The sequence below is a fragment of the Phyllostomus discolor genome, chromosome 9 (assembly GCF_004126475.2).
Source record: "Phyllostomus discolor isolate MPI-MPIP mPhyDis1 chromosome 9, mPhyDis1.pri.v3, whole genome shotgun sequence".
Classification (NCBI taxonomy): domain Eukaryota; kingdom Metazoa; phylum Chordata; class Mammalia; order Chiroptera; family Phyllostomidae; genus Phyllostomus; species Phyllostomus discolor.
In genome coordinates, this window is record NC_040911.2 from 89860051 (window position 1) to 89884096 (window position 24046).

General features: G+C 47.7%; 1 protein-coding gene across 1 annotated transcript in view; it reads left to right on the plus strand.

Moving 5' to 3' along the window:
- The window catches only part of PPP1R16B (protein phosphatase 1 regulatory subunit 16B), an 89317-nt gene that overhangs the window by 26718 nt on the left and 38553 nt on the right, over positions 1-24046 (plus strand). The window contains exon 2 of the mRNA XM_028524601.2: positions 1111-1461. Coding sequence (XP_028380402.1) covers positions 1212-1461 — 250 coding nt within the window. The 5' untranslated portion in view covers positions 1111-1211. The remainder of the gene's footprint in view (positions 1-1110; positions 1462-24046) is intronic.

A 24046-nucleotide genomic window follows, 5' to 3' on the forward strand; every position in this document is an offset into this window, starting at 1 on the left:
CCCACGGGGTCTGAAGACAGGGACCAGTGGGCTTCAGATCTGAAAATCTGTTGTCCAGGAATCAATGAGAGCAAGAGAGGGGACTTAAAGAATTGTTTTTAGCCCTGGCTGGCGTAGCTCAGTGGATTGAACACGGGCTGGGAACCAAAGTGTCCCAGGTTTGATTCCAGCCAGGGCACATGCCTGGGTTGCAGGCCATAACCCCCAGCAACCACACATTGATGTTTCTCTCTCTCTCTCTCCCTCCCTTCCCTCTCTGAAAAAAAAATAAATAAAATCTTTAAAAAAAAAAAAGAATTGTTTTTAAAGATCAAAGAGGAACACTTCAACTAAGATTTTCTAGGTCTCAGTAATCCAGCAATTATCAAACTTTTGGTCTTGGACCACCTTTGTACTCTTAAAATTAAGAATCCCAGAGAGCATTTGTTTCTTTGGATTACAATCTGTTATCATTTAGCATATTACAAATTAGTGCTGAGAAATTAGAAATACAGCACTAATTCCTTTAAAATTAACAATAAACTCCTTGCCCTGGCTGGCGTGGCACAGTGGATCGAGTGCAGGTCTGTGAACCGAAAGGTCGATGGTTTGATTCTGGGTCAGGGCACATGCCTGGGTTGTGGGCCAGGTCCCCAGTTGGGGGTGTGAAAGGCAGCTGATGGCTGTGTCTCTCGAACATTGATGTTTCTCTCCTTCTCTTTCTCCCTCTCTTCCCCTCTCTCTAAAAATAAACAAAATCTAAAGAAATAACCCCAGTAAACACTTTAGATGTTATAACAATATAACAGTAAATCCTTATAGGTCACAACAATAAATCCTTTTATGTTATGACAATGTAACAACTTTGTATGTTACAACAATATAACCACAGTAAATGGTATGATGCGAGAGATGTTAGCTTACACTACATTGGTTTGGTAATCATATAGCAATCTGTAAGTGTATCAAGTCAACATCTTAAATTTACACAATTCACAGGTCAATTATATCTTAATAAAGAGAAAAAACAAAATAGAAAAAAAGTGTTTTGAACATGGGCGAGGTGATAGAATCAGATCCGAGTTCTGAGCCTGACGAGCGTGTGCACCTGTGTCTCTCTCCCCGCTACAGGCCCCATCATGAGGCCCCAGCCCCGCCGCAGCCCCAGCGCTCCCCGGGCCCCGGGCACACCGTGCTAGCCCCCATCTGGGGCGTGGGGAGGCGCGGTGGCCATGGCCAGCCACGTGGACCTGCTGACGGAGCTGCAGCTGCTGGAGAAGGTGCCCACGCTGGAGCGGCTGCGGGCCGCCCAGAAGCGCCGGGCGCAGCAGCTGAAGAAGTGGGCGCAGTATGAGCAGGACCTGCAGCACCGCAAGCGCAAGCACGAGCGGAAGCGCAGCACTGGCGGCCGGCGGAAGAAGGTGACCTTCGAGGCCAGCGTGGCCCTGCTGGAGGCGTCCCTGCGGAACGACGCGGAGGAAGGTAGGTCGCTCCGATTCTGTGCAGTAGATGTGTGGGCTGGGGCTGGGGGTTCTGGCCAACTCCTGAGTTTGTCAGCCTCACACGTCTTGGGAAGGCTCCGCTTTTATCTTGCACTTTTTGCGGGGGGGGCAAGGAGGAACAAGAACCCCAGTGTTTGACTAATGAACATCATCAGAATTTTCCTTCCCTGTCACGAATATTTACTGACAACCTACTCCTTGCACGTTATTATTCTAGTTATCTGGTGACCAGGTTGGACCCGTCTCTCTCCTCCAAGAGCTCAGGGCTCATTGGATCTTCATTCCTTAGGCCCTTCCTCTGGGTCAGACGGCAGCCGGGTCCGCATGCAGGTCCCTGCCCTTCAGCCTTTGCTGCAGGGGGAGATGGCCTAGGGGTGGCTAACTGCACAGGCTGGGAGGCTTAGACAGTGCGGGTCTAAAACTGACTTTGTCAGTTATTCCCTGTGTGACCCTGGCGGTATACAAGTCGCTTTGCTTCCTGTACCTCAATTTCCTCCTCTGTAAAATGGGGATAGTAATTGTATCCTCCTAAAGGGCTTGCTGTGAACGTTAATTTAGGTCATGCCTGTGAAGCTTTTGAATATTTCATTATATACATATGTAATTATATGTATATGATGATATAAAATAGAATGTTAATATAATAAACATATAATAATAAAATAAAACAAGAATCATGTAGCAGTTATATAATATAAAGCCATATATATTATAAGCATGTTATAAACATATAAATTACTAGAATGCATTTATATGTGTATAAAAATAATCAGTTATGTTTATAAAGTCTGGAGAAAAGAATATACACAATGTTGTCTAGGACATTTTCACTTCGCAAAGTGGATAAACAAATACATATAAACACATGCACACTCATATTATCTGTTTCTACACTTAATGGATACCCTGTCCTGGTTACACTGTATTTAATTATATCATTACTATGTGTCCCATGATCCAGATGTCACAATACCCAAGAGGCAGGTATAAAACACCCATTTTACAGATGGGGAAACCAAGACTCAGAGAGGTTCAGAGCCTTGACCAAGATGGCAGAGCAGGATCAGAACCCCCAGGATTCAAGCTCTTGTCACTGGCTGGTGACTTTGTAGGTTTGCTTCTTGTGATGGGGATGAGTGGAGGATCCATGATTTGGCCAAAGCCTTCTTCTGTGAGCACGTCCTGAGGGGCCCCACCTGGTCAAGGTGTGGCCGAGATTTCTGCCGGTGTTCTGTGTCCATCCCTGGCAGCCTCGGGCCCCTCTCTGTGTACAGATCCTCTCTGGCTGTCCCGGGAGGGGCCCAGCCATGTTTTCTGGGTCCCTCTGGGCTCCTGCCTCTGCACCCCCTGTGCATGTTGGGTGCTAAACAGTCCATGGGAGAACTGAGGCATGGCAGCATTTACTGCACTGGACTCTAGTGCAAGAGTGACTCGAGGGTGTTGGGTTCTATGCCTGCTGCTCCGCAGGTTCTAGAACCCTCCGAGAAGCACAGTTCCATTGCTGGCTGCAGAGCGCTCTGGGGGATGAGCTGAGAGGCACTGCTGGGAGCACTCAGAGGAGAGCCTGGGCGAGTCTCCCCCTCGGGAGAGGCATGAAGTCCCAGGCTCAAGGGACATGACCCCTCGGGGCTTCTTCCCACGTGTCATTTGCCAGGTGACGTGGCAGGCCCATCCCACTCAGTGGGAGGCACATCAGATGTCTAATTTTTGTCGTGGGCGATGCAGTTCATCAGCTCCCCTTCCATCTTTTACTCCCTGCTTCCCCGACAAAGTCCCATGTCCCCCTCCCTGAAGGGGCTTTGCAGGGGCTCTGGAGCTGGCTGTGGGGCTTCCGGGGGTGCTCTGGGCAGAAAGAGCACCCAGGACTGGCCCCTCAGGCCTGCGTGTGACCTGGTCACTGTGTGACCTCCAGCTCTCTGACTCCAGTTTCTTAGTCTGAAAAGTAGGGGGTTGAACCTTGCCCTCAAGGGCGTATGTCAAGAATTAGACAAGATCCTGGATGTTGACTGCTCTTTGAAAAGTGACCCCTGAACCCTGCACCAGCACGGTGACCATTTTAGCACAGTTGTCTTTCTTTCTGTTTCCTTCCTTCCTTCCTTCCTTCCTTCCTTCCTTCCTTCCTTCCTTCCTTCCTTCCTTCCTTCCTTCTTCCTTCCTCCCTTCCTTTCTTTAAGACTCTAATGTTTTTAAAGAACCCAAATATACACAAACATTCTTCTCTTTAAAAATCAAACCCAAGTGTACAGAGTGAAAATTCCTCCCTCCCCCCCTGCCATCCTTCCTTTTGTCGTTAGTAAGGCTGGCTGGTGTGTTTCCTCCCAGGCGTTTTTCTCATTTACCTGTGTATCTGTGGGCTTGGAGGGATAGAGCTGGCTGGGATGTTTCGTTTTTGTGTTTGTGTAGGTGATGACATCCTGGATACATTGTTCCGTAATTTCCTTTTTTTCACCCAACAAGATGCCTCAGAGGTATTTTCCTGCCAGTACACCTACAGTGGGATAATAGATCTGTGTTATTTTAACTTCCGCACAGTATTCCATAGTGTGCATTCACTAGGATTTTTGAATCGGTTCCTTACTGACAGGCAGGTAAGGGTTTCAGTGGTTTTGCTTTTGCCAAGGTGAACATTTTGTGCACACCTGCAAATGTTTACTTAGGACAGATGGGCAAAAATTGAGGCGCTGGATCCGAGGGCATGTACATTAAATTTGATTGAGGGGAGTGCCAGGCCCCACGGGCTGGTCCCCCCAGCTCTGGGGGTAGCCGAGAGAGGGTGGAGGGCCAGAGCACTGTGCACCGTGGCAGGCTGTGGGTGGGTGGCAGGTGCCCTGGAGGGCCACAGGTGGCTGAGTTTTAGGGGAGGGAAGTGAAGCTGCCATCTGTCAGCACGCAGTCTCTCCCGGTTTTGCTCAGCTTTCTGCTAGCATGACGGAGCCCGCTGCTCCCCGCTGGCCAGGATGGCTTCTGTGTGCCGGGGGAGCTGGTGTTGGGGAGGCTGCTGGGGTGTTAGCTCACAGTGGGATGGGAACGTGGGGTGGCAGCTCCCCCGCTCCCCTGAGCTCACAGCAGTGGCTGAGTCAACCTCCTCCACCTGCCAGGGTGATGGGAGCCGTGCCACAGAAAGGCAGCGCTGGGGAGCTCACGGAGTTTCCTCCTCAGACACCCGGTTGCCCTCAGGCCGAGGTCAGGCACCACAACCCTCCTGGGCCTCGGACCTGCCTGAGCCCCAGCCTCCTGTTCCCATTGCCCATTTTTAAAAATGGCTTTCCTGAGGTTTAATACACACATCATAAACTGTGCCTTTTTAAAGTGTGCCGTTTAATAATTTGCAGTAAATTGACAGTTGTACATCTGTCACCACCCCGGAGTTTTAGAACATTTCATCCCTCCAGAGAGAAACTTTGTGTCCATGTGTAGTCACTCCTGGTGCCCACCCCCACCCCCAGCCCTAGGCAACCGCTGTCTATTCTCGGCTTCTATTTATTTGCTTTTCCGGACCTTTCATTACACAGACTCATACACTGTGTGATCTTCCGTGATGGCTCCTTCATTCGGAGTACTGTTTTCAAGGCACCCCTGGGGTGTGGCACGTAGCAGGAAGGATGCCGCTCCTCTGTGTTGTCCCATGGTATCCCGATGTGCGGACAGACCACGTTTTGTTTATCCAGCCAGCAGGCGACCGACATTTCGGTGACTTCCATCTTGGGTTGCTATGATGAGCCGTGCTGCTAAGAACACGCATGTGCAAGTCTTTGTGTGCACAGGTGTTTTCGTGTCTCTTGGGAATCACCTAGGAGCAGCATTGCTGGGTCATGTGGGAAATTTATTTTTAACTTTTTAAAGAACTGCCAAACTGTTTGCAAAAATGACTGCATCCTGTTACCTCCTCAAACCCCATTTTACAGCTCCTCATCCCAGAGGCCATGTCCCTCACTGAGACCTCACAGGTCTCAGACCCGGAACTTGAGGTAGGTCAGTTGTCCCCGAAGGCAAGTCAGGTGCCCATGCTTCTAACAGCCAGGTGGTCCTGGCACCTCCTGCATTCGCGTTTCCCTAGAAAATAAGAGAACCACCCACTCGTGGTTCTGATCTCTGTGTCTTTGGGTCTGACGGCCCCTGGTGTTTCTGCTGGCTTTTTGGGCCCTTTGTGTTGGGAGTCTCTGGGTCAGCCTGTCATCCCCTAGTCGAAACTTCTCTCCGAGGCCACGTGGGCCCAGCCTCCCCAAAAACAACTGAACATTTGTTAACGTGTCAGGGCTTCTGTTCTCTCAGAATCTGTAGGGTTTTCTTTATGGAAACTCTACCACATTCAAAAGTTTGAGCGAGTCCTCTGCAGCCTAAATTTAGCTTTTCGACTGTTGTTCTCATGGTAAAGGTTTTCAAACTCTTCTTTTTTTAAGCAGTGGAAACTTTTCTTTAGATGAAATATTATGCAGAAACCCGATATGTAAAGCAGATGAAAGAGCTATTCTGGTTGGGGCAGGAACCTCATCCACCCCCACTCCTGTCCCACCCCGCCCCCGCACCCCTCTCCTGCACCCCTGGGTGCCTCAGCTCTGCAAGGCGCCCTGAAACCATCGACTCATCTGCACGAAACACTGCGACTTTCACTTCTGATAATTTTGGAAGGGGAAGTTTCTTTTATCCTAATTATAAAAATAATGCATCCTTGTTGTAGAAAATCTTAAAAGTGCAAGAAAAAAAACATAAAGAAGAAAATAAAATCACACATACCTCACAGCAAACAGCAACAACCACTGATAATGTTTCAGTAACGTTATATCAGCCAGTATCCTGATAGGAAAGTAATGCCGTTCTCCCAGGGGGTAACTTGCGGAAAGTTTAATAAAAAGGAAATTTGCAGAGTTTAGGGTGACAGTCCTCGATTTTTTTGTCTCGGGGCCCCTTTATATTTTTAAAAACTGAGAACCCCTCAGAACAAAGAGCCTTTGTTTCATTGGTTTCTACCTATTGATATTGACCATATTAAAAATTAAAACTGAGAAATTAAAATAAATGGGTTGTTTATGAAAACATAACATCAAATCTATTATCTGTTGTACAAGTTATCTGTTTCTGCATAGCAGATGAGCTCCATATTTAATAGCTTAAAACGATAAACATATCTCACACAATTTCTGTGGGTCAAGAATCCAGGAGCTGCTTAGCTGGGTGGCTCTATCTCGGGGCCTCTCAGAGGCTGTGGTCCCCTCAAGGTTTAGCTGGGGCTGGAGGAACCACTCCCGACGTGGCTCGCTCACATGGCTCTCGGCGGGCGGCCTCAGGGGCTAGCCATGTGAGTCTCCCCAGGGGACTGCTGAGCGTCCTCTCAACATGGCAGCTGGCTGCCTTCAGTGCGCGTGAGCCCCACTCATGAACCAGGAGGAAACCACATGTCTTTTGCCTCCCAGCCTTGGAAGGCACGTACCATCCCTTCTGCCATATTGTATTCCTATTTGGGGGAAGGGAGCTAGGCTCCACCTCTTGAAAGGAGGAGACTGTAGCAAACACAGTCCAAAACCACCACACAAGTTAACCTGAAGGGTGACGTTTTTCAAAACAACAACAACAACAAGTTGTGAGGAGAGTCGTCTTGCTTTATATTTTTGCAAATCTTTCAAAGGTCTGGCTTAAAAGAAGACAGCTGGATTCTCTTAATTGCTTCTGCTTTCAATATGTTGTGATATGTTATTTTGGTTGAAGCAAAGGAAGCAAATCTTACCTCACACAGATATGTAACTGGAAAAGAGAGGAAATATTTTAATTGCCTTTCCAGATCATTGGGGATATTCCTTGGTATCCAATCAAACCCAACAAAAAGTAGTTTCTTGAAGTTTAATTGCAATGTGGAATCTGACACCATATCAGTTTTTAGCTTTTCTTACTGTTATGATAAAATCCATTGGTCTGTCTTGCCTTTTGAGTACGTCTTTTGTCCACACATCCTTTTTTTAAATAAAGATGACACTGTGGTCTGTTAGAAAACATTGGTTCACTTTTTTGGTGGATATGATAGCAAAAGTATGAGCAACAAAAATAAAGGTAAACAAGTCCATATATCAGATAAGGAGTTAAAATCCACAATATATGCAGAACTCTTACAAATCCAATTGAAAATAGACAGAGGACCTGAATAGACACTTTTTTTCCCCAAAGAAGATGTACAAATGGCCAACAGGTACATGAAACGATGCTCAACATCAGTGATCATCAGGGAAAGGCAAACGAAAACCACAATGAGATGTGACCTCACGCTGTGAGGATGGCGGTCATTGAGAGGTAATGGATGACAGGTGCTGGCGAGGCTGCGGAGAAAAGGGAACCCCAGTGCCTGTTGGTGGGAATGGCAACTGGTGCAGCCACTGTGGGAAACAGTATGGAGGTTCCTCAAAAAATCAAAACTAGAACCACCATGTAACCCAGCAATATGCTACACCCTTTTGGGTACTTGTCCAAAAGACATGAAATCTCTACCTTGTAGAGATATCTGCACCCCAAGGTTAATTGCAAAAAAGTATATACTGATTGGTATCCATTATGATGGTATTATATAGGGTATCGTAGTAGTTTTTACTGCCCTAAAAATCCCCTGTGCTCTGCCTGCTCATCTTCCCCCTTCCTCCGATTCCTGGCAGACACTGCTCATTTTACTGTGTCCATAGTTTTGCCTTTTCCAGAATGCCACTTGGCTGGAGTCATACAGTATGTAGCCTTTTCAAATTGGCCCCTTTCACTTAGTCATACGCACTTTAAATCCTTCCATGTCTTTTCCTGGTTTTATAGCTCATGTCTTTTTAGTACTAAATAATATCCCATTGTCTGGATATATCACCGTTTATCCATTTACCTGCTGAAAGACACCATGGTTGCTTCTAAGCAGCCAATTATTCATAATTTTGGCAATTTTGAATAAAGCTGCTATAAACATCCGGTTGCAGGATTTTGTGTGGACATAAGTTTTCCACTCTTTGAATAAATACCAAGGAGTGTGATTGTTAGATCATATGGTAAAAGTATGTTTAGTTTGGTCAGAAGCCACCAAACCGTTTTCCTAAATGGCATTTTGGGAAAATGCAAGTACCATTTTGCATCCCCACCAGCAGCCGACCAGAGTCCCTGATGCTCCTCATCCTCCCCAGCAAGCATTTGGTGGTGTCAGTGTTATGAACTTTGCTTATTCTCATGGGTACGTAGCTCAATCTTGTTGTTGCTTTAATTTGCAATTCCCTGATGACATATAATGTGGAGCATGTTTTCATATGCTTCTTTGCCATCTGTGTGTCTTCTCAGGTTTAATTTTTATCCTGTGCACATAAAGCAGGGAATAGGGGGATCACTAGTACAGTTAGGTGCCACTGGCCTGACTGCGCTAAGGTGACAGTGGTTTTCTCCGCCATTGCTTTTGCACCATCACTACAAATGTCAACATGATGAAAAAAGGCAAGTAACATCTTAGTGTCATTATGAAAATAGTTTTGACCTCCTGCATGACCTGAAAGAGTCTTGGGGACCGCTTTGAGAAACATGGGTTTACAGGAACCAACGTGGAATGGGGCAGCACCCTAGGCCTAGCTAAAGTGGGTGCTGTTACCATCTCCACACCTGAAGGGGCCATGGGAAGGGAGGGGAACCTGCTAGGCCCTAAGGATGGCACTGTAGAGAGAGGGCTGCCTAGCAGGAGTGGTGTCTTTTCCTAGCTGTCCTCCAGCCTTCTCACCATGCCCCCCGGTACCAAACCCAAGCAGAAAGCAGCAGGCAGGGCAGCCTTAGAGGTAGTCCCAGGGGCTGGGCTTCCCCAGCCACGAAGAAGGCTGGATTTGGAGGGACAGATGGGGCGTACCCAACCCAGCTGTCTCCAACCATTTGTATCTACACACAAACACGGAGGGAGTGTGTGTATATTTTCAAAAGAACTTTTTGCCCTAACATGCACGTATCAATTCAGTAAAATTAGGCATCTACTCTGTGCTTTGACGAACCTACACAAAATAATGGTATAAATAAGGACTGGGGTGGGAGGCCGTGGGTAGGGTGTGGATGTTGAGGTTGTTTCCAATTTTTGCTACTACAAATTATGCCATGGTGATTGTCGTTGCAGGGAGGCATTTTGCCCCCACTTTGTTTACTTAGTCAGGGCAGATTCCTAGAGGTCCACTAGGTTTGAAGATTTAAGTGTCTGCAAACTCATCTGGTCACCAGAAAGCTTGGGTCAGACTGCACTTCCACCAGCAGTGAGGACCAGGCCTGCTTGGCCACTGCCTTCCTCATGAGCACGACAATGACACTGAAAACATATCTTTGCTCAACAGTTGACATGTGGAAAATAGTCCTGCTGTCTTCATTTGCATACAGTTGAGAAGTTCAAGGTTGAAGACTTACCTCTTCTTAAGCTTGCTGTTCATTTTTTTCTTTCTCTGAGTTATCTTTTTTTTTGTCCATTTTCACTAGTGTGTTTCTTTTTCTCATTAATTTTAATGATTGTGTGTGTTTATGCATGGAAGAGGAGTCTGGAGAGCAGGAGAGAAAGGGAAAGGGTGAACATGGAGGAGATGCCGACCCTGTGTTGTCATGTGTGGTACAAAAATTTCTGCCGTGTGTGTGTGTGAGCGTGTTTTCACATTAGTTTTAGAGTAGTGTTTTAGTGCCCTGGAGTTCTTCATCTTTATGTGGTCAACGTAAATCATACAGCCTTCTCCCATTATTTGGCCCTTCACCTTTATCCCTCTAAACCGGGGGTCAGAAGACTATGGCTGGAAGGCCAAATGTTCCCACCATCTGTTTTTGTAAATAAAGTTTTATTGGAGCACGGCCATTGGAGCACAGCCGTGTTGTCTATGGTTGCTTTCACGCTACAGCAGCAGGTGGGCCATTGCAACAGAGACCATCAAGCCTACAAACATGAAAATACTTCATCTCTGGCCCGTTACAGAAAGTCTGCTGACCCTTGGTCTGTGTGTGTCTCATCTAGCTGTGAATATTCACCTGCATGTTCTTCTAGATTTTTGTGGCCTTGGTTAAATAAATTAAATATGTGATCCTTTAAAAATCTCATTTTAGTATAAAGTAGTATATTAAGTATATCTCTTTCCCCCCCCAAAGAGTTATCAACTGTCCCAGCATCTTACCCTTCCCTTCCCCGTGACTTTGCAGCGCCACCTCCACACCCGAGCCTCATCTGTGAGAAGGGAGCATTTTCCTAGCTATTTATTCTGTTCCAACAATCTGTCTTTGTGCCAGGTACATACTATTTTGATCCTTGTAGCTTTATGCTATGGCTTAGTATCAGATAGGAAAAGTCCTTTCTTATATTGCTCTTCTCTGACAGAATGTTCTTGGTTATTTTTAGCTGTTCACATAATATTTAAGATCGCTCGGTCAGGGTTTGCCTCCAAATCTCAAAACTCCTTTCCTCCAAAACTGATGAGCAGTGCACATGGGTACAGGGGTTCCGTTTTACAAGATGGAAAGTGTTCTGAGTGTGGATGGTGGTGATGGTTGCGTAACTGTTATTGTGCTTAACGCCACTGAACTGTACACTGAGAATGGTTAAAATGGTAACTTTTATGTTCCCTATGTTTTACCGCATAATCTAAATGTTTAATTTGGTAAGTGGACGTCTTTGTCATAATGCGTTTTCTAAGTAGGCAAATGTTGCCTGTTTCCATTGGGTGAGCGTTCTTTCAGGTCCTTCAGGAAAGCTATAGGTGTTTTAGTTTCAGTTCTGTTTTGCTTTGCCTTATAAATCCTGTTTATTTCTTGAGAGGAGGGTTTTTAAGTTTTTATACCTTTATTCTGTAGGAAGCCATTTTACTGAATTCTCCTCAGTCTCAGTTCCCCCCTAGGTCCCTTCGGGGTTGCCCGTGTAGAAAATAACATGGTTTGTAGATGGTAAGGTTGTCTGTGCATTCCAGGGGCTCCCTGAGTCTGTCGTGCCCTTGGCCTGTCCTCCCATCCCTTCTTTCCGGGCTAAACCACTCCCGTTCCTCCTGCTGACGTTTGGGAGATGCGACTTTGAGATGGGTGGGCTTGCTCTGCTTGGCCTCTCCCTTTCCCAAAGCCCGATCAGGCCGACCTCACGGTGAATGGAACTGCCAGTTTCCTCCTTTGGGTCGGGTGGGTCTGTTAGCGTGGCCCCAGTTTCTGCTGGCTTTGGGGGCAGCCACTATTGACTCATTGGGGGGATTATAGGGAACTAAAACCTCCAAGTCGGTTTCCCCTTAGTAAGGTTATGTCTTCCCCTTCCTGTCCTTATGCAATTGATGTTTTAAAAATTATTTGTTGAAACACATAGTTCATACTGACCAGGGGAAAGCTGGTTGCATTTTGCCATGCTGAGCATGTCCTGTAACCGGCACTCCCACGGGTGAAGACACAGAAGGTCTCCAGCACACCCAGACGCCTTCCCGGACACACGGGTGATTTTTCAATGCTGAGGTCGAAGCCCTAAATTTATCTTGTTGAGTGTTGAGACCATGATCCACAGGCGCAAATAACTTTGGATTCTTGGATGATAGATTAAGACTTCTGTATTACCAGCAACAGAAATCCAACTTAATCTAGCTAAGCATATGTATATAGGGGGCTTCCAAAAAATGTTTCTGAGTTGGTGACTGTCAGCAACACAAAGTGTATAACCTATCCTTTTAGTAACCTCAAAAAGAGTAATTTCTCTTTCCAACAGTGTCCCAAATTGATCAACTCCCAGAATCGAATCTCTTTAGCTAAGGTTGGCTATATACCTGCTTCTGAGCCAATCACAGGGGCTAGAGCAGGGGTGCAATGCTGTGATTGGTCTGACCTGAGTCGTATGCCAGAGTCACTTCCTCCTAAAACACATGGACTGACACGTGGAGATATGTCCTGCCTGCCTACCTGAAAAACAGTTGGGATGCTGTTACTAGAAGGAGGGAAGATAGATGCCAGCCAGGCCATAAATTAATGTCCACCTTAAGTGAAATATTAATCAGCAATTTCTACTATACAGGCACACCTCAGAGATATTGTGGATTTGGTTCCAAAACACCATAATAAAGTGAGTCACTGGAATTTCTTGGTTTTTCACTGCAATTCAAACTTATAGTTGCACTCTGGCCCTGTGGCTCAGTTGGTTGGAGTGTCGTCCTGATCAATGTTTCTCTCTCACACTGATGTTTCTCTCTCTCTCTGATTGATGAATATGTCCTTGGTTGAGGATTAAAATAATAATAATAATAATAATAATAATAATAATAATAATAAAAGTAGCAAATTGTGAGTGGACTACAGGCTATCAGGCTATTGTATTGGACAACAGGATTCTAGACCACTCTTCAAATCCCTAATGAAAATGTTGGACAGGTCATGGCCAAAGACAGAGCCTGGGTCACAACCCATGTTAATGTATATTGAAGAGCAAAATTCAACCATGTAAATTTGAAGACCTCGTTGGCTTTGTTAAGCGATGCATGAATCAGGCAGCGTCCCACCCAGCGACCCAGAAGGGCAGTCTGATGACCTGTACAAAACGGGAGGTTTTATAGGCAGAGAGAGGGTGGAACTCACAAGTTGAAAGGATGCATTATTTCAGACAAGGGCACCTGTCCTTGGGGGACGGCACAGGGCTTTCTCAGGCAGGTCACCTTGCTAGTGTTGGTGAGGCAGTTCTGGACTGATTGGTCTACAGTGTCCCTCCTGGGAAAGGCTTAAATAACAGTGAGTTGCAACATTTTGGTTTGGCGGCGTGGCCTCGCCAGAGTGCCTCCCCTTAGGCCTGTTGTTCCTTTTTAAATATGTCTTGGAGTCAATCATTACTCGTTAGGAATCGTTGTTTAACTGAAATGAACTTTACTGTTGCTTGTAGTTGATATATGGGAACAACAAGAGTCTTTATTATATATAAAAAAAGAGCCTGTCCTTTCTATAAAATCTTGGAAGATTTCTCTTTGAGGATTAGATTATAGCAGAGACCCACGCGCATTCATTCATGGGACACCGTCTGCACGTCTGGACCGTTTGGTAATGAACGAGAGATGGGGCCAGGCCCGTTGGAGCTGAGACACTAGCAAAGTCACTCTGATGAGGGCACAGTATCAACATCCTTCACAGTGGATAATATCGTTATAAAGAGAGCCTCGGCAAGAACAGATGCCTAAGAAAAGGAGGCTAGGAGATGATTCAGGAGCAATGCTATCTAAATTCTGTCCTGGGAAGAGGATAACGTGAGCATCAGCTTTGAAAATTACCCTTCTGTTGCTAAGGACAATGTGATTATGGAAACCCATCTTGACATAATGACATTAAACACAATGATCATGTATCTCCTTGTAAACCTCTGATTACGATGACATTTATGAATGACATTCCGGCCAGGTCTGCCTGCAGATACAGAATGAGTTAACCATGCTTAAATGAATTTCTGGCACGCCAGACAAGTCTCTGTCTCATTGAAACTGCATTGTGGTTTTATTTGGCAGCCTCCTGTTGCTTGGATCATGTGAGACTCCTCTTGGGGGAAGAAATCACTGGCGGTAGCCTTGTAAACCATGGTCCATTACCCAGGTGATGCCATCCTGGGGGATTCGGCCGGCTGGAGCTCTCCTGGAACCTCCTCAAACCCAAAACACCATGACACGCAAGCACCATTTCCCCAGGGTTATTGATGAGGAGAGGCATCAGAGGGTTGTCAAATGCTCACCGGAGTCCAGGCATTCGCTATATTTGACATTTCTCAGTCTAGTGACACTTCTCAGATAGGTGAGATTTTCCTAGCATGATTTATTTTTGCTTGGCTTCTAGGGACCAGTACTTCCTTTCTAATGGAGTGAGAAAACGGTCATTATTTCTGTTAAAGAAACTCAGAGGCGCTTTAAATACATACCTAAATCTCTCAACAGTCACCAAAGCCAAAGTCATCCAACAACCATGTGGCAGAAGGCTGGGGTTTGACAAATAGCAGAATGCTCCAGAATGTCTCAGAGTATTGCATTGCCAGCACATCTATCCCATGTTTGTACCAATAAAACAGAATTGATCTCCCGGCCCCATCCTCTGCCTCCCATATTGGATGGGGAAAATGTGTGCAGAGCAGAAGTGAACACAAAGAAAGGGAAATATGAAACCACTAGGTCAGGGAGAGGGAAGTAGTACCTTTGTCATTAGCACAGGAAAAGCTAAATGAAGCCCAGACCTTGATGCCTCCAATCAGTGGTTCCCAGGCCTCCAAGAGAAATCCTAGGACACGGGCATTTTGGCTTAAGGGCTCCGGTTCCCTGGACACCAGAAAGGTAGTAGTGGCAGTTCTCTGGGTGAGTCATCCTCGAGAACTGTGCTGTATCTGTTGCCTAGTGTTGCATAACAAACCACTCTGAAACACTTCGTGGCTTAAAACAGCCATTTACTTCTCAATAGTTCTTTTTTTAACTTTATTTATTGATTTTAGAGAGAGAGAGAGGAAAGGCGGGGAGAGAGAGAGAGCATTTATTGGTTCATTCTTACATATGCTCTGACTGGGGATTGAACCTGCGATGCTGGCATACTGGGATGATGCTCTAACCGACTAAGCTACCTGGCTCAGTGATTCTTTGAATTGCTTAGGTGGTTCTGCTGGTCCTGACTGGCCTCATTCCTGGGGCTGCAGTTAGCTACAAGGTCAGCCAGTGTCTGGTCTTAGCTGGGATGGCTAAGATTTTCTCTCCATATGGTCTTTCATCCTGCGCTTCGTCCAGCATGGTGGCCTCAGGGTTCCAAGAAGGCAAGCTCCAATGCACAGGTATTTATCAAATCCTCGCCTGCATCATGCTTGCTGATGTCTCATTGGCCTAACTAAGTCGCATGGCCAACATAAGCACCTGGGTACTGAATGGCATGATTCATCAGCAGCCATTATTGTTACAATCTACCACACACTCTATCCTTTGACCTGGATCAAAATTCTAGTGACCTAGTGTGATAACTGTGAGCATGCCACATTGATCAAACGCTATGGTTGCCTGTGGATATCCTGGAATGTCTGGGATGTCCCGGGTGGACCAAACTCTGCTACTGGACTTCTCTGTCTGGGAACCCTGGACATTGGGTCGAGCATGCTAAACATGTGACTGGCATTGACACTAAAGTAAAGCCATGGCAGTCAGAATTTAGCACTAGGGAATGGTGCTAATGCTTATTTAATTTTATCACTTATTAGCTGCATAGCCGTGGCAGAAATTTATGTGATTTCATAATATTAGGGTGCACTCTCGGTAATTGGTGTTAAAGTCTGGATCAGTGTTGAAACAGAAGCAAGAAAGAAAAATAATCATCAGCCAGATGGAACAAATTATTAGTTCAGAAATGCAGTGTGCTCAACAGATAAAATCTCCCAAAATGCGATGGCAGAGGAGAAATGGAATCAAAAGGGGCCCTTGGTGGAACCCTTTGCAGGAAGGTAGTAGACCTTGAGAGTTAGGAACATGATTCAGAAAAAACCTAAATTTTAATCACCATTTTGTGACCTTAGGCAAGTTATTTAATCTCTTTGTACCCAGACTTCTCATCTGTAAGTGGAGAGGATAATGACTGTGTGAGTCGGGGGTGGGGTGCCTGGGGGGCGTGGCTGTGAAGATTCAAAGAGATAAAGGCTGGACAGTGAACATAGGCAAGTAGCTGTTCCTATCATCTACCACTAGCCTCAGTTTCAGTGGGCCAGAGGCAAGGTTACCATCTCTTCATTTTCCTTTCTAATCCTTCTGCTCACCCCCATTGCCGTAATTACCCTCATTTTCTCTTTCTTCGTTTACTCAGTATCAGCCTCCTAGCAGTCATTCACATAAAAGTATTCTGATTGTAGTCATTTGCACTTTAGTATGAAAGAGTTAAAACTTTTTTTTTACAGCAATTTTCATTGTCAGCCAGTGGGAAGTGAAAGGCTTTGGCCACCCTGCATAATGTAGCACTTAAAGCCTGCTTGTGTTAGAGAACCCTTTCAGGCTGTGACTGAGGCCATAGAACTGAAGGTACCTGGGATTTCTTGGTTTCCTGTATCATTTCTTAGGGTAGTCACAAATATTCATGTTGCTTGGCTTGAGCTATTTGAATGTTAAAACCCATCTATAATTACAAGAGTTCTTTGGAGGGACCCTAATTAGCTTCTATAAATTGCTTTCTCTAACCTTTCAGAGTTAATATGATATGTTCCCTTGTTATTAAAAAAAACACCCTAGATTATTTCACAAAAGTTCTCCCAAGTTACTTGGCATCTAACACTTTGTCAAGGAGACATGGTGGCCAGCCTTCCTCTGAATGGCTAGGTTTCTACATAGTCATTCCTTCCAGCTCATGACTTTCTTCTTCATTTGCTGCCCACGGATGCTGAAAATAACTTGTTTTCTGGCAAGCTTGGGATAAGATTCCTTATATTGAATCAGATCCATAATGAAGCTCTCTCGGCTTTTGGGAGACAGCATCTTAAGCTGCAGGGATGATTAGGAGCAGGGGCCTGATGAGGGGTAGGGGGCTCTTGTCTCAGCATCACATGTGGAGCTGGGAGACCAGCTACAGGGCCGTGCCATCTGACCCACTAGGGTCCGCCCCTGTGGCTGAGACTCCTGGCTCTGCCTGGCAGTGTTCCCTGCCTGGTACCACGTGGCCTCTGCCTCCCCACTCCCTGTAGCCCAGACCATAGGCCTCCAGGATGATTAGCAGGAAGCATTCCATCTCTAAACATCAGCTGCTTGGTTCAGGAAGACACAATTTCTTGCATATATATATATATATATATATATATATATATATGCTCCATCTTAAGCCAAGATTCCCTTGATTGCTCCAAATTGGTGTTAAATTAAAAGATAATACCCCTGGGTAATATGAGGGTGAGAGAGAAGCTGGGGAATGGCAGAAGGGCTGGAGAGCTGGGTGATGAGTGATCACCTGAACGGGCGACAGGGAGCTGGATAGTGAAGGGGCAGCTAAAGTGACGGGGAAGTACCTGGGGAGAGAGAGGGAGAAGCTGGGCCCTGAGGGAGTGGCTGGAGGGCGGAAACGGAACTGGGTAATGAAGGTAGAGCACAAGGAGGGCGGTCCTGCAGGGGGACAAGGGGAAAGTCCCGGATCTGGAGCGGGGCCGTCCCGCCCTGCTCCCTGTCGTGTGCATGGCTTACATTCTTAGGTCTTGATGCTGTGAAGCAAACTCAGTCCAAGTCTCTCTCAGTGAGCTGGCATCTGGGCTGCTGGAAACCAGTGGAGGGGGGCAGCTCTCTGGGAGTAAGGCTGAGGTTGTGGTAGTAGTGGGTGGGTGCAATGTAGCTGGGTGAGTATTTTCTTTTTAGGGAGGGGCTATTTCTTCTCTCAGCCCCTTGAAGGATGGGCAAGGTTTCTGCCAGGAGTCCTAGCATGCCCTACATCTGAGTCTCCCATTGCCCCATCATCACATTCATCATTCTCTCTACCCATTTTCATGGGCAGTTAAATGCCAGACACCATGCTAAAAGCCTTCCCATGCATTATCTCATTGCATCCTCTTCACAGCTCTATGAAATAAGAACTATTGGCAGCCCTCTTTTACAGGTGGATAAGGCTTAGAAAGTCCTGGTCACTTTCCTGGGCAAGAGGCAGAGACCAGACCGGCTGACTTCAGAACCTGTACTCTAAGCCTCCTGCCACAGTCACGGAGTCATTACTCTGGAGCATTTTCCCCTTAACATAAACCCAGTCCTCTGGTGCACAATGGAACAGCATTTAGCAAGGTCTGGGCTGGGAGTGGGCTCAGGTGGCATGTCCTGCTTGTGGAAGGAGCCTAAGGAACAAGCCCAGTGGCCACGGCCCCCACCTGGGGGTGGGCGCAGCTGCCTGGCAGCCGTGTTCCAAACCCATTTCCAAGGAGGCCTGTCAGATAAAGTCGCAGCTTGGAACCAGGCTTCCCCAGGCGCACCCACCACCGGCAATGAGACCTCAATTGCACTGAGACATTTATAGTCCGTGGTGAATTTCCATCCTCTGTACAGGATGAGGCAACAAGAGAAGTCTATCCCTTTGGGAAGTGTTTCCTTCTCTCCTCTGTACTTCTCGGCATGCCTTGGGACGGATGCTAGGTCAAGGGTCATGCCCAGCTGACATTTTTTAAAGTATTTTTTGATACGAGGTGCTTGGAAAACATTATGTGGCAACAGTTTCAGGCTTTGGGAAAATGTTTTTTTAAGATTTATTTATTCATTTATTTTTAGAGAGGGAAGGGAGGGAGATAGAGAGAGAGAGAGAGAAACATCAATGTGCGGTTGCTGGGGGTCATGGCCTGCAACCCAGGCATGTACCCTGACTGGGAATCGAACCTGCAACACTTTGGTTCACAGCCCGAGCTCAATCCACTGAGCTACGCCAGCCAGGGCAATTTTTTTTTAATTCAAAAAAGATGAATACTTGGGCCCTATAGAACTGACTGTTCTTATTTTATGAAAGTAATGCAATCACGTTGTCATATGTCACGTGATACCTTATTTCATAAGCTGCTGAAGCCCAGAGAAGCCATTCACCCCAGGAGGATCATGGTTAGTGAAATTGTTTTTCTCACTTGAAGAAACTTAAGGTTAAGCTCTAATTAATGAAGGGGGTTGGCTATTATACAGATAGCTTAGTAGGTAGGTTTGGGGATGTGTCATATACACCATCTTGTCTTTTCAGTTGAAAATATATTCGAGAAGCCCACACAACTCTGTAGATTTCTTAAAACTCCAATTCTGGCAAATGTATTCAGGTTTTGGTGTGCTCTGGCTAATAGACAGCTTCTGACTCATGGCACTCAGTGACTGTCATTGCTCTGACCCAGGTGTCATTCGGAGCATAGCTGATGGGGGCCCAGATCCCCCAAGTCAAGTGAGCCCGTAAGTACGTTCTGGTGGCTGTGGTTTGGGGACCTCAGCCAGGCCACGAGGGCACTGTCTTAGTCACCGTGGGCTACCAGAGCAAAGTACCATAGACTGGGTGGCTTAAGCAACAAGAATTTATTTTCTTTTAGTTCTAGAGGTTCAAAGTGCAGAATGGTCCGTTTCTGGTGAGAACTCTCTTCCTGGCTGCCTTCTGGCTATATTCTTATATGGCAGGGAGAGAGAGAGAGAGAGAGAGAGAGAGAGAACAAACGAGAGCAAGAGCAAGAGCCAAGAGCCAATTCTCTGGTTTCTCTTCTTATAAGGGCACTTAATCCATCATGAAGACCCACCCACGTGACTCATCTAAAGCTAGTTATCTCCCAATGGCATCATCTCTAAACACCATCACACTGGGGGTAGGGCTTCACCACAGGAATCTGAGGGGGGCACAGTGCAGTGCATAGCAGGCACTTTCTGTTGTCAGGCAAGGGGGCTGGCTCTGGGGTTCTCTGCAGCGCTGGGGCAGCTGGCAGGGATCCTTCCTGCTAGGCTGCCTAAGGCTGGGGGGTGGTTGTTCCCGAGGGCGGGACATGGTGAAGGAAGGTTGACTGATGATTGGAAGAGCTCTGGAGTCCCCAGATCCTAGCAGACTCAGGATGTGTCATTATTGGGGAGAGAATCCTGATCTTTGGAAACTTTCTGGAGGCCAGGAAAGGACTGAACCTGGTTTATTGGGGGAATGTGTGTATGGAGATCATAGCTGTTACCTAGAGGTAAAGTGAGGACCCCCTGCGACCCAGAAGTGAAATCACTGCCTGACCCTTTGTCCGGAAAACTCCTGCGTTAGGGTAATGGGTGAGGTTGGTGACCCTGAGAGGCCCTGAAGGACTGGCTGGGTCAAGGAGGAAGCGAGCATTTGAGTAATGAGGATGTGTCTGGTGGAGAACTGTGCTCAGGAGGGTGTGAGCGGCCAGAGGGCAGTGTTGCCCACCCACAGAGTTTAGCAGCAGAGCACAGCATCTTGGAGCTCCCGCTGTCACCACCCCCTCCTCCCACCAGCCTTCCCCTCCTCCAGGTTCCATGAAATGTGGCCTTCAGAGCCTGCCTGAGTCTCTGTTCTGCTTCTTGGCTCACCCAGCCCCCTGCCTGTTCCCAGTTCAGCCTCTCAGGTGTTCTGATGTTCAAAAGAGGGTGTGTAGGTGGTGGGTCTGGTGGCTGGGAAGGAGCTGGCTTCTGACTCAACAGATACAGTGTGCTGTCTTCGGTGCCCTGGGGCTTGGAGATGACCTTGGCTCTGAGTCGTGAAGCAGAGAGCATTTCTGGGCTCTCCTGACAGAGGACTGAGCCTCCTAACCCTGGAAAAGCACACCCACGAGGAGTCTCCTGGATGTGAGTTCCTGTCTTGTTCTCACAAACCACAGCACAGAATACAGAACGTGTGGGAAGGGAGAAGTTCCCGGAGACAACTTCCTGCTGTTGAGAGAACCCTCTTCTGACCGCACAGACCAGGCGCGCCTGTTACTTCCCCTCTCATCTGTGAAACATGAACTTGGCTGGCTTCATTCTGCCTGGACCCAGAGGCCTGTTGACAGGTTGCCCTCCGTGCAGGAGCACCGCCCCATGACACTGGTTCCCCGCCTCCTTCCCCGGCCCAGGTCCCCCGTTCCCTTTGACTCTAGCACAGATGGTGGAAAGACCCAGTCCCCTTTCAGGTTCATGTTCTGGCTTCTCTGCACATTGGCTGGGTGACCCTGGGGGAGTTGCTTTTCTTGTTGGCACCTCGGTTTTCCCATCTAAATGGCAGCTGTCACAATAATAGCCACCTCAAGGAGCTTGGGAAAATCCAGTGCAGTTGCGTATGTAAGCAAACCTAGAACAGTCATTGGCACAGAGCAAGTCGCTCAAGAAAGTTATTTCCCATCTTTTCTGCTCGGTGGGTACCAGATGAGAGGAGGATGTTTTATTTAACAAAAACTTACATAAAGAAGAAGCAACTCACTCCTAGGCATGCACCCAAGAGAGATGGAAACATATGTCCGCACAAACCCTTGCGCCCGAATGTTGACAGCCGCATTGTTTACGCTAGCCCCCGAGCGGAAACAGCCCAAACGTCCATCAGCTGACGGATGGGCAAACAGAGTGTGGCATACCCTGCAGTGGGATCTTCTGCCGTAAAAAGGAACGAGAGGCTGACGTGCTGCAGCGTGGACGGGCGAGCCTTGGAAATAGGCTGACTGGAAGATGTCAGGCACAAAGAGTCACACGTGGCATGATCCCATTTGTGTGACATGTCCGTAATTGGCAAATCTATAGAGACGGAAAGTAAATGGGTGGTTACCTAGGACGGGGGGTGGGCGTAGGGAATGGGGGTGGCTGCTAATGGGTATGGGGAATGTTTGGGGGTGATGGTGTCCCAAGATTAATTGTGGTGATTGTTGTACAACTCTGTAGACACAGTTTACCAAAGGCTTATGAATGGTACCTTTTAAATAGGTGGGTTATGTGAAATATGAATTATACCTCAATAAAACTATTTAAAAATGAAAAGGTAGGGCCATGACTGATGTGGCTCAATGGGTTGGGCATCATCCCACAAACCGAAAGGCTGCTGGTTCGATTCCCGGCCAGGGCACATTCCTGGGTTGCAGGTTCTGTCCTTGGTCAGAGTACGTATGAGAGGCAACTGATCGATGCTTCTCTCCCTCTCTCTCTCCCTTCTCCTCTCTCTAAAAATAGATAGATAACATCTTTTTAAAAAGTGAAAAGCTGGGGAGAGGAAAAGAAAATATCACTTGCTATGTGCCAGAAACATAAAGTGATGTGTAAATATTCACCCATGCAATCCTCATAACAACACAGTGAGAGGCAGTTATTACCTCACTTCTGTAGTTGTAGAAACAGAGGCACAGAGAGGTAAAGTAACTTGCCCAAAGTCACACAGCTAGTTAGTGGCAGACTCGGGAACTGAACTCAGACATTCTGGCTTGTGCCCTAATCTCCCCCTTTTGCAGCAATCAGAGGTCAGACTGGGTGCACCACAGAGGGGAGGAGCCACAGGGGAGTGGGCTATGGCCCCGGGGGCAGCACCAGGGGCTCTCATTGTTCCCGTTTTTTTGCTCTTGTGCTTTCTCAGTGGGAAGACACGCAGATTGTACTGAGGGTTGTGAGGGGAGACAGAGGAGTTTTACAGCAGGGCCTGATCAGAGCGCCCCATTACACATCTCAGGTTTCCCTTCCCAGTCTCCAGCCGTCTCTGTCATTCTCACTTTCGTTCTCACGCCTGACACCTACAGCCTGTCAGAGCCACCCAGTTGTCCACACAGAGCCAGCTGTATCCTCAGCTCGCAAATCCCCTTCAGCTCGGTGGAATGGGGGCTTGCCCCTGGGGTCTCAGGTTGCCCTCCAGCTTCAACTGCCTTCCTTGGATTCACAAGCCCTCCAAGCCCTCCTGGGGGCCTCACTCCTCCTTTTATTGTTTTTGGATGCACCCTCACTGCAGCCCCACTGGGCCTTGGGTGCTCCTGCAGGGTGACCGCATGAAGCGCTGTCTCCAGGGAGCTCACCACGCCAAAGCCCATGGGATTTGGAGTCACATCAGAATCCAAGGCTCGCTGACAGTCGGCTGCTGAGGGCGCACTGTGAGATTTCCCTGTGGGTGAAGGGGTGGATGAGCAGATAGCGGAGAGCAAGGACTCAGGGTCGGCCTGGGCCTCAACCCTGACTCTGCTGTGGCCCTGGGCAAGTCACTTCATCCCTCTGAACCTCAGTTTCACCGCCTGTGAGATGGGGACACTGTCAGGATGCTGCAAGGTGTCAGTCAGGACATGCATGTGAAGTGCATGGGCATGTTTCCTGGCTCGCAGAACCTTTCATTGCTGCTAGGGTATCTCCGGCCCAATGTGGGCCATGGCTGGGGATGGCTGTAACTGTCTGAGCTCTGCCGCTCAGCCTGGGCCTTCTAGCTGGCAATCTTTAGCTCCCAAGTTGCCACTTGGCCTTCTAGTTAGACTTTGTCTGGGGCTCGTTTCTTCTGTTCTCAGTGATGAAGGCCCAGCTCCAGAGGCCTTGACCATGATACATGGCCATGCCCTCTCCATTTGCTGCCCCCCCCCCAGGTGTGACTTCCGGCTCACCTGGACCTCTGAGGCTGGCCTGTGGGGTAGCCGGGGGACCAGTGTCTTCAGGAAGAGGTGCAATGCCAACTGGGGTGGGCTGGACAGTTGGAGAGAAAGACCGTGGTCAGTGACCCAAACGCAGGCATCAGGGCGGGGCGGTGTGGGACCTAGATGGACCAGCGCTGAGCCCAGCTCTGACAGGAAGACGAGAAGCTCTGACCTAGTTCGGGAGCTTCTGGCCCGTCTCTGACTTGGAGCTGCAGAATCGGTGTGCAGACAGGCATATTCCGTTTAATTAGCCTGGCCTCCTTCTGGCTGGGAAAACACCATTAAATGAGCTGGGTTGGCCTGAAATCCTGACGGTGGCCTCAGCCCCTGTCCCATGGGGCTATCTGTCCCTCGGGCGCTGTCCCCTTAGCCAGGCTGGATTTCGGAATGGCCTGAGTTTCTGATTTGGAGCGTGAGACACATCCTACCCTTGCCAAAACTCCAGGAAACACCTGGCTCGAACATGGCAAGGAGGAGACGGCCCACGGGCCTGGGGTGTGAGGAGATGGGAGGAGGGAAGCAGGGGGCTCGCCGCACGCAACCCTGTCTCCCTGGGTTCCTCAGCCTGCGCCCTGCCCTGTCC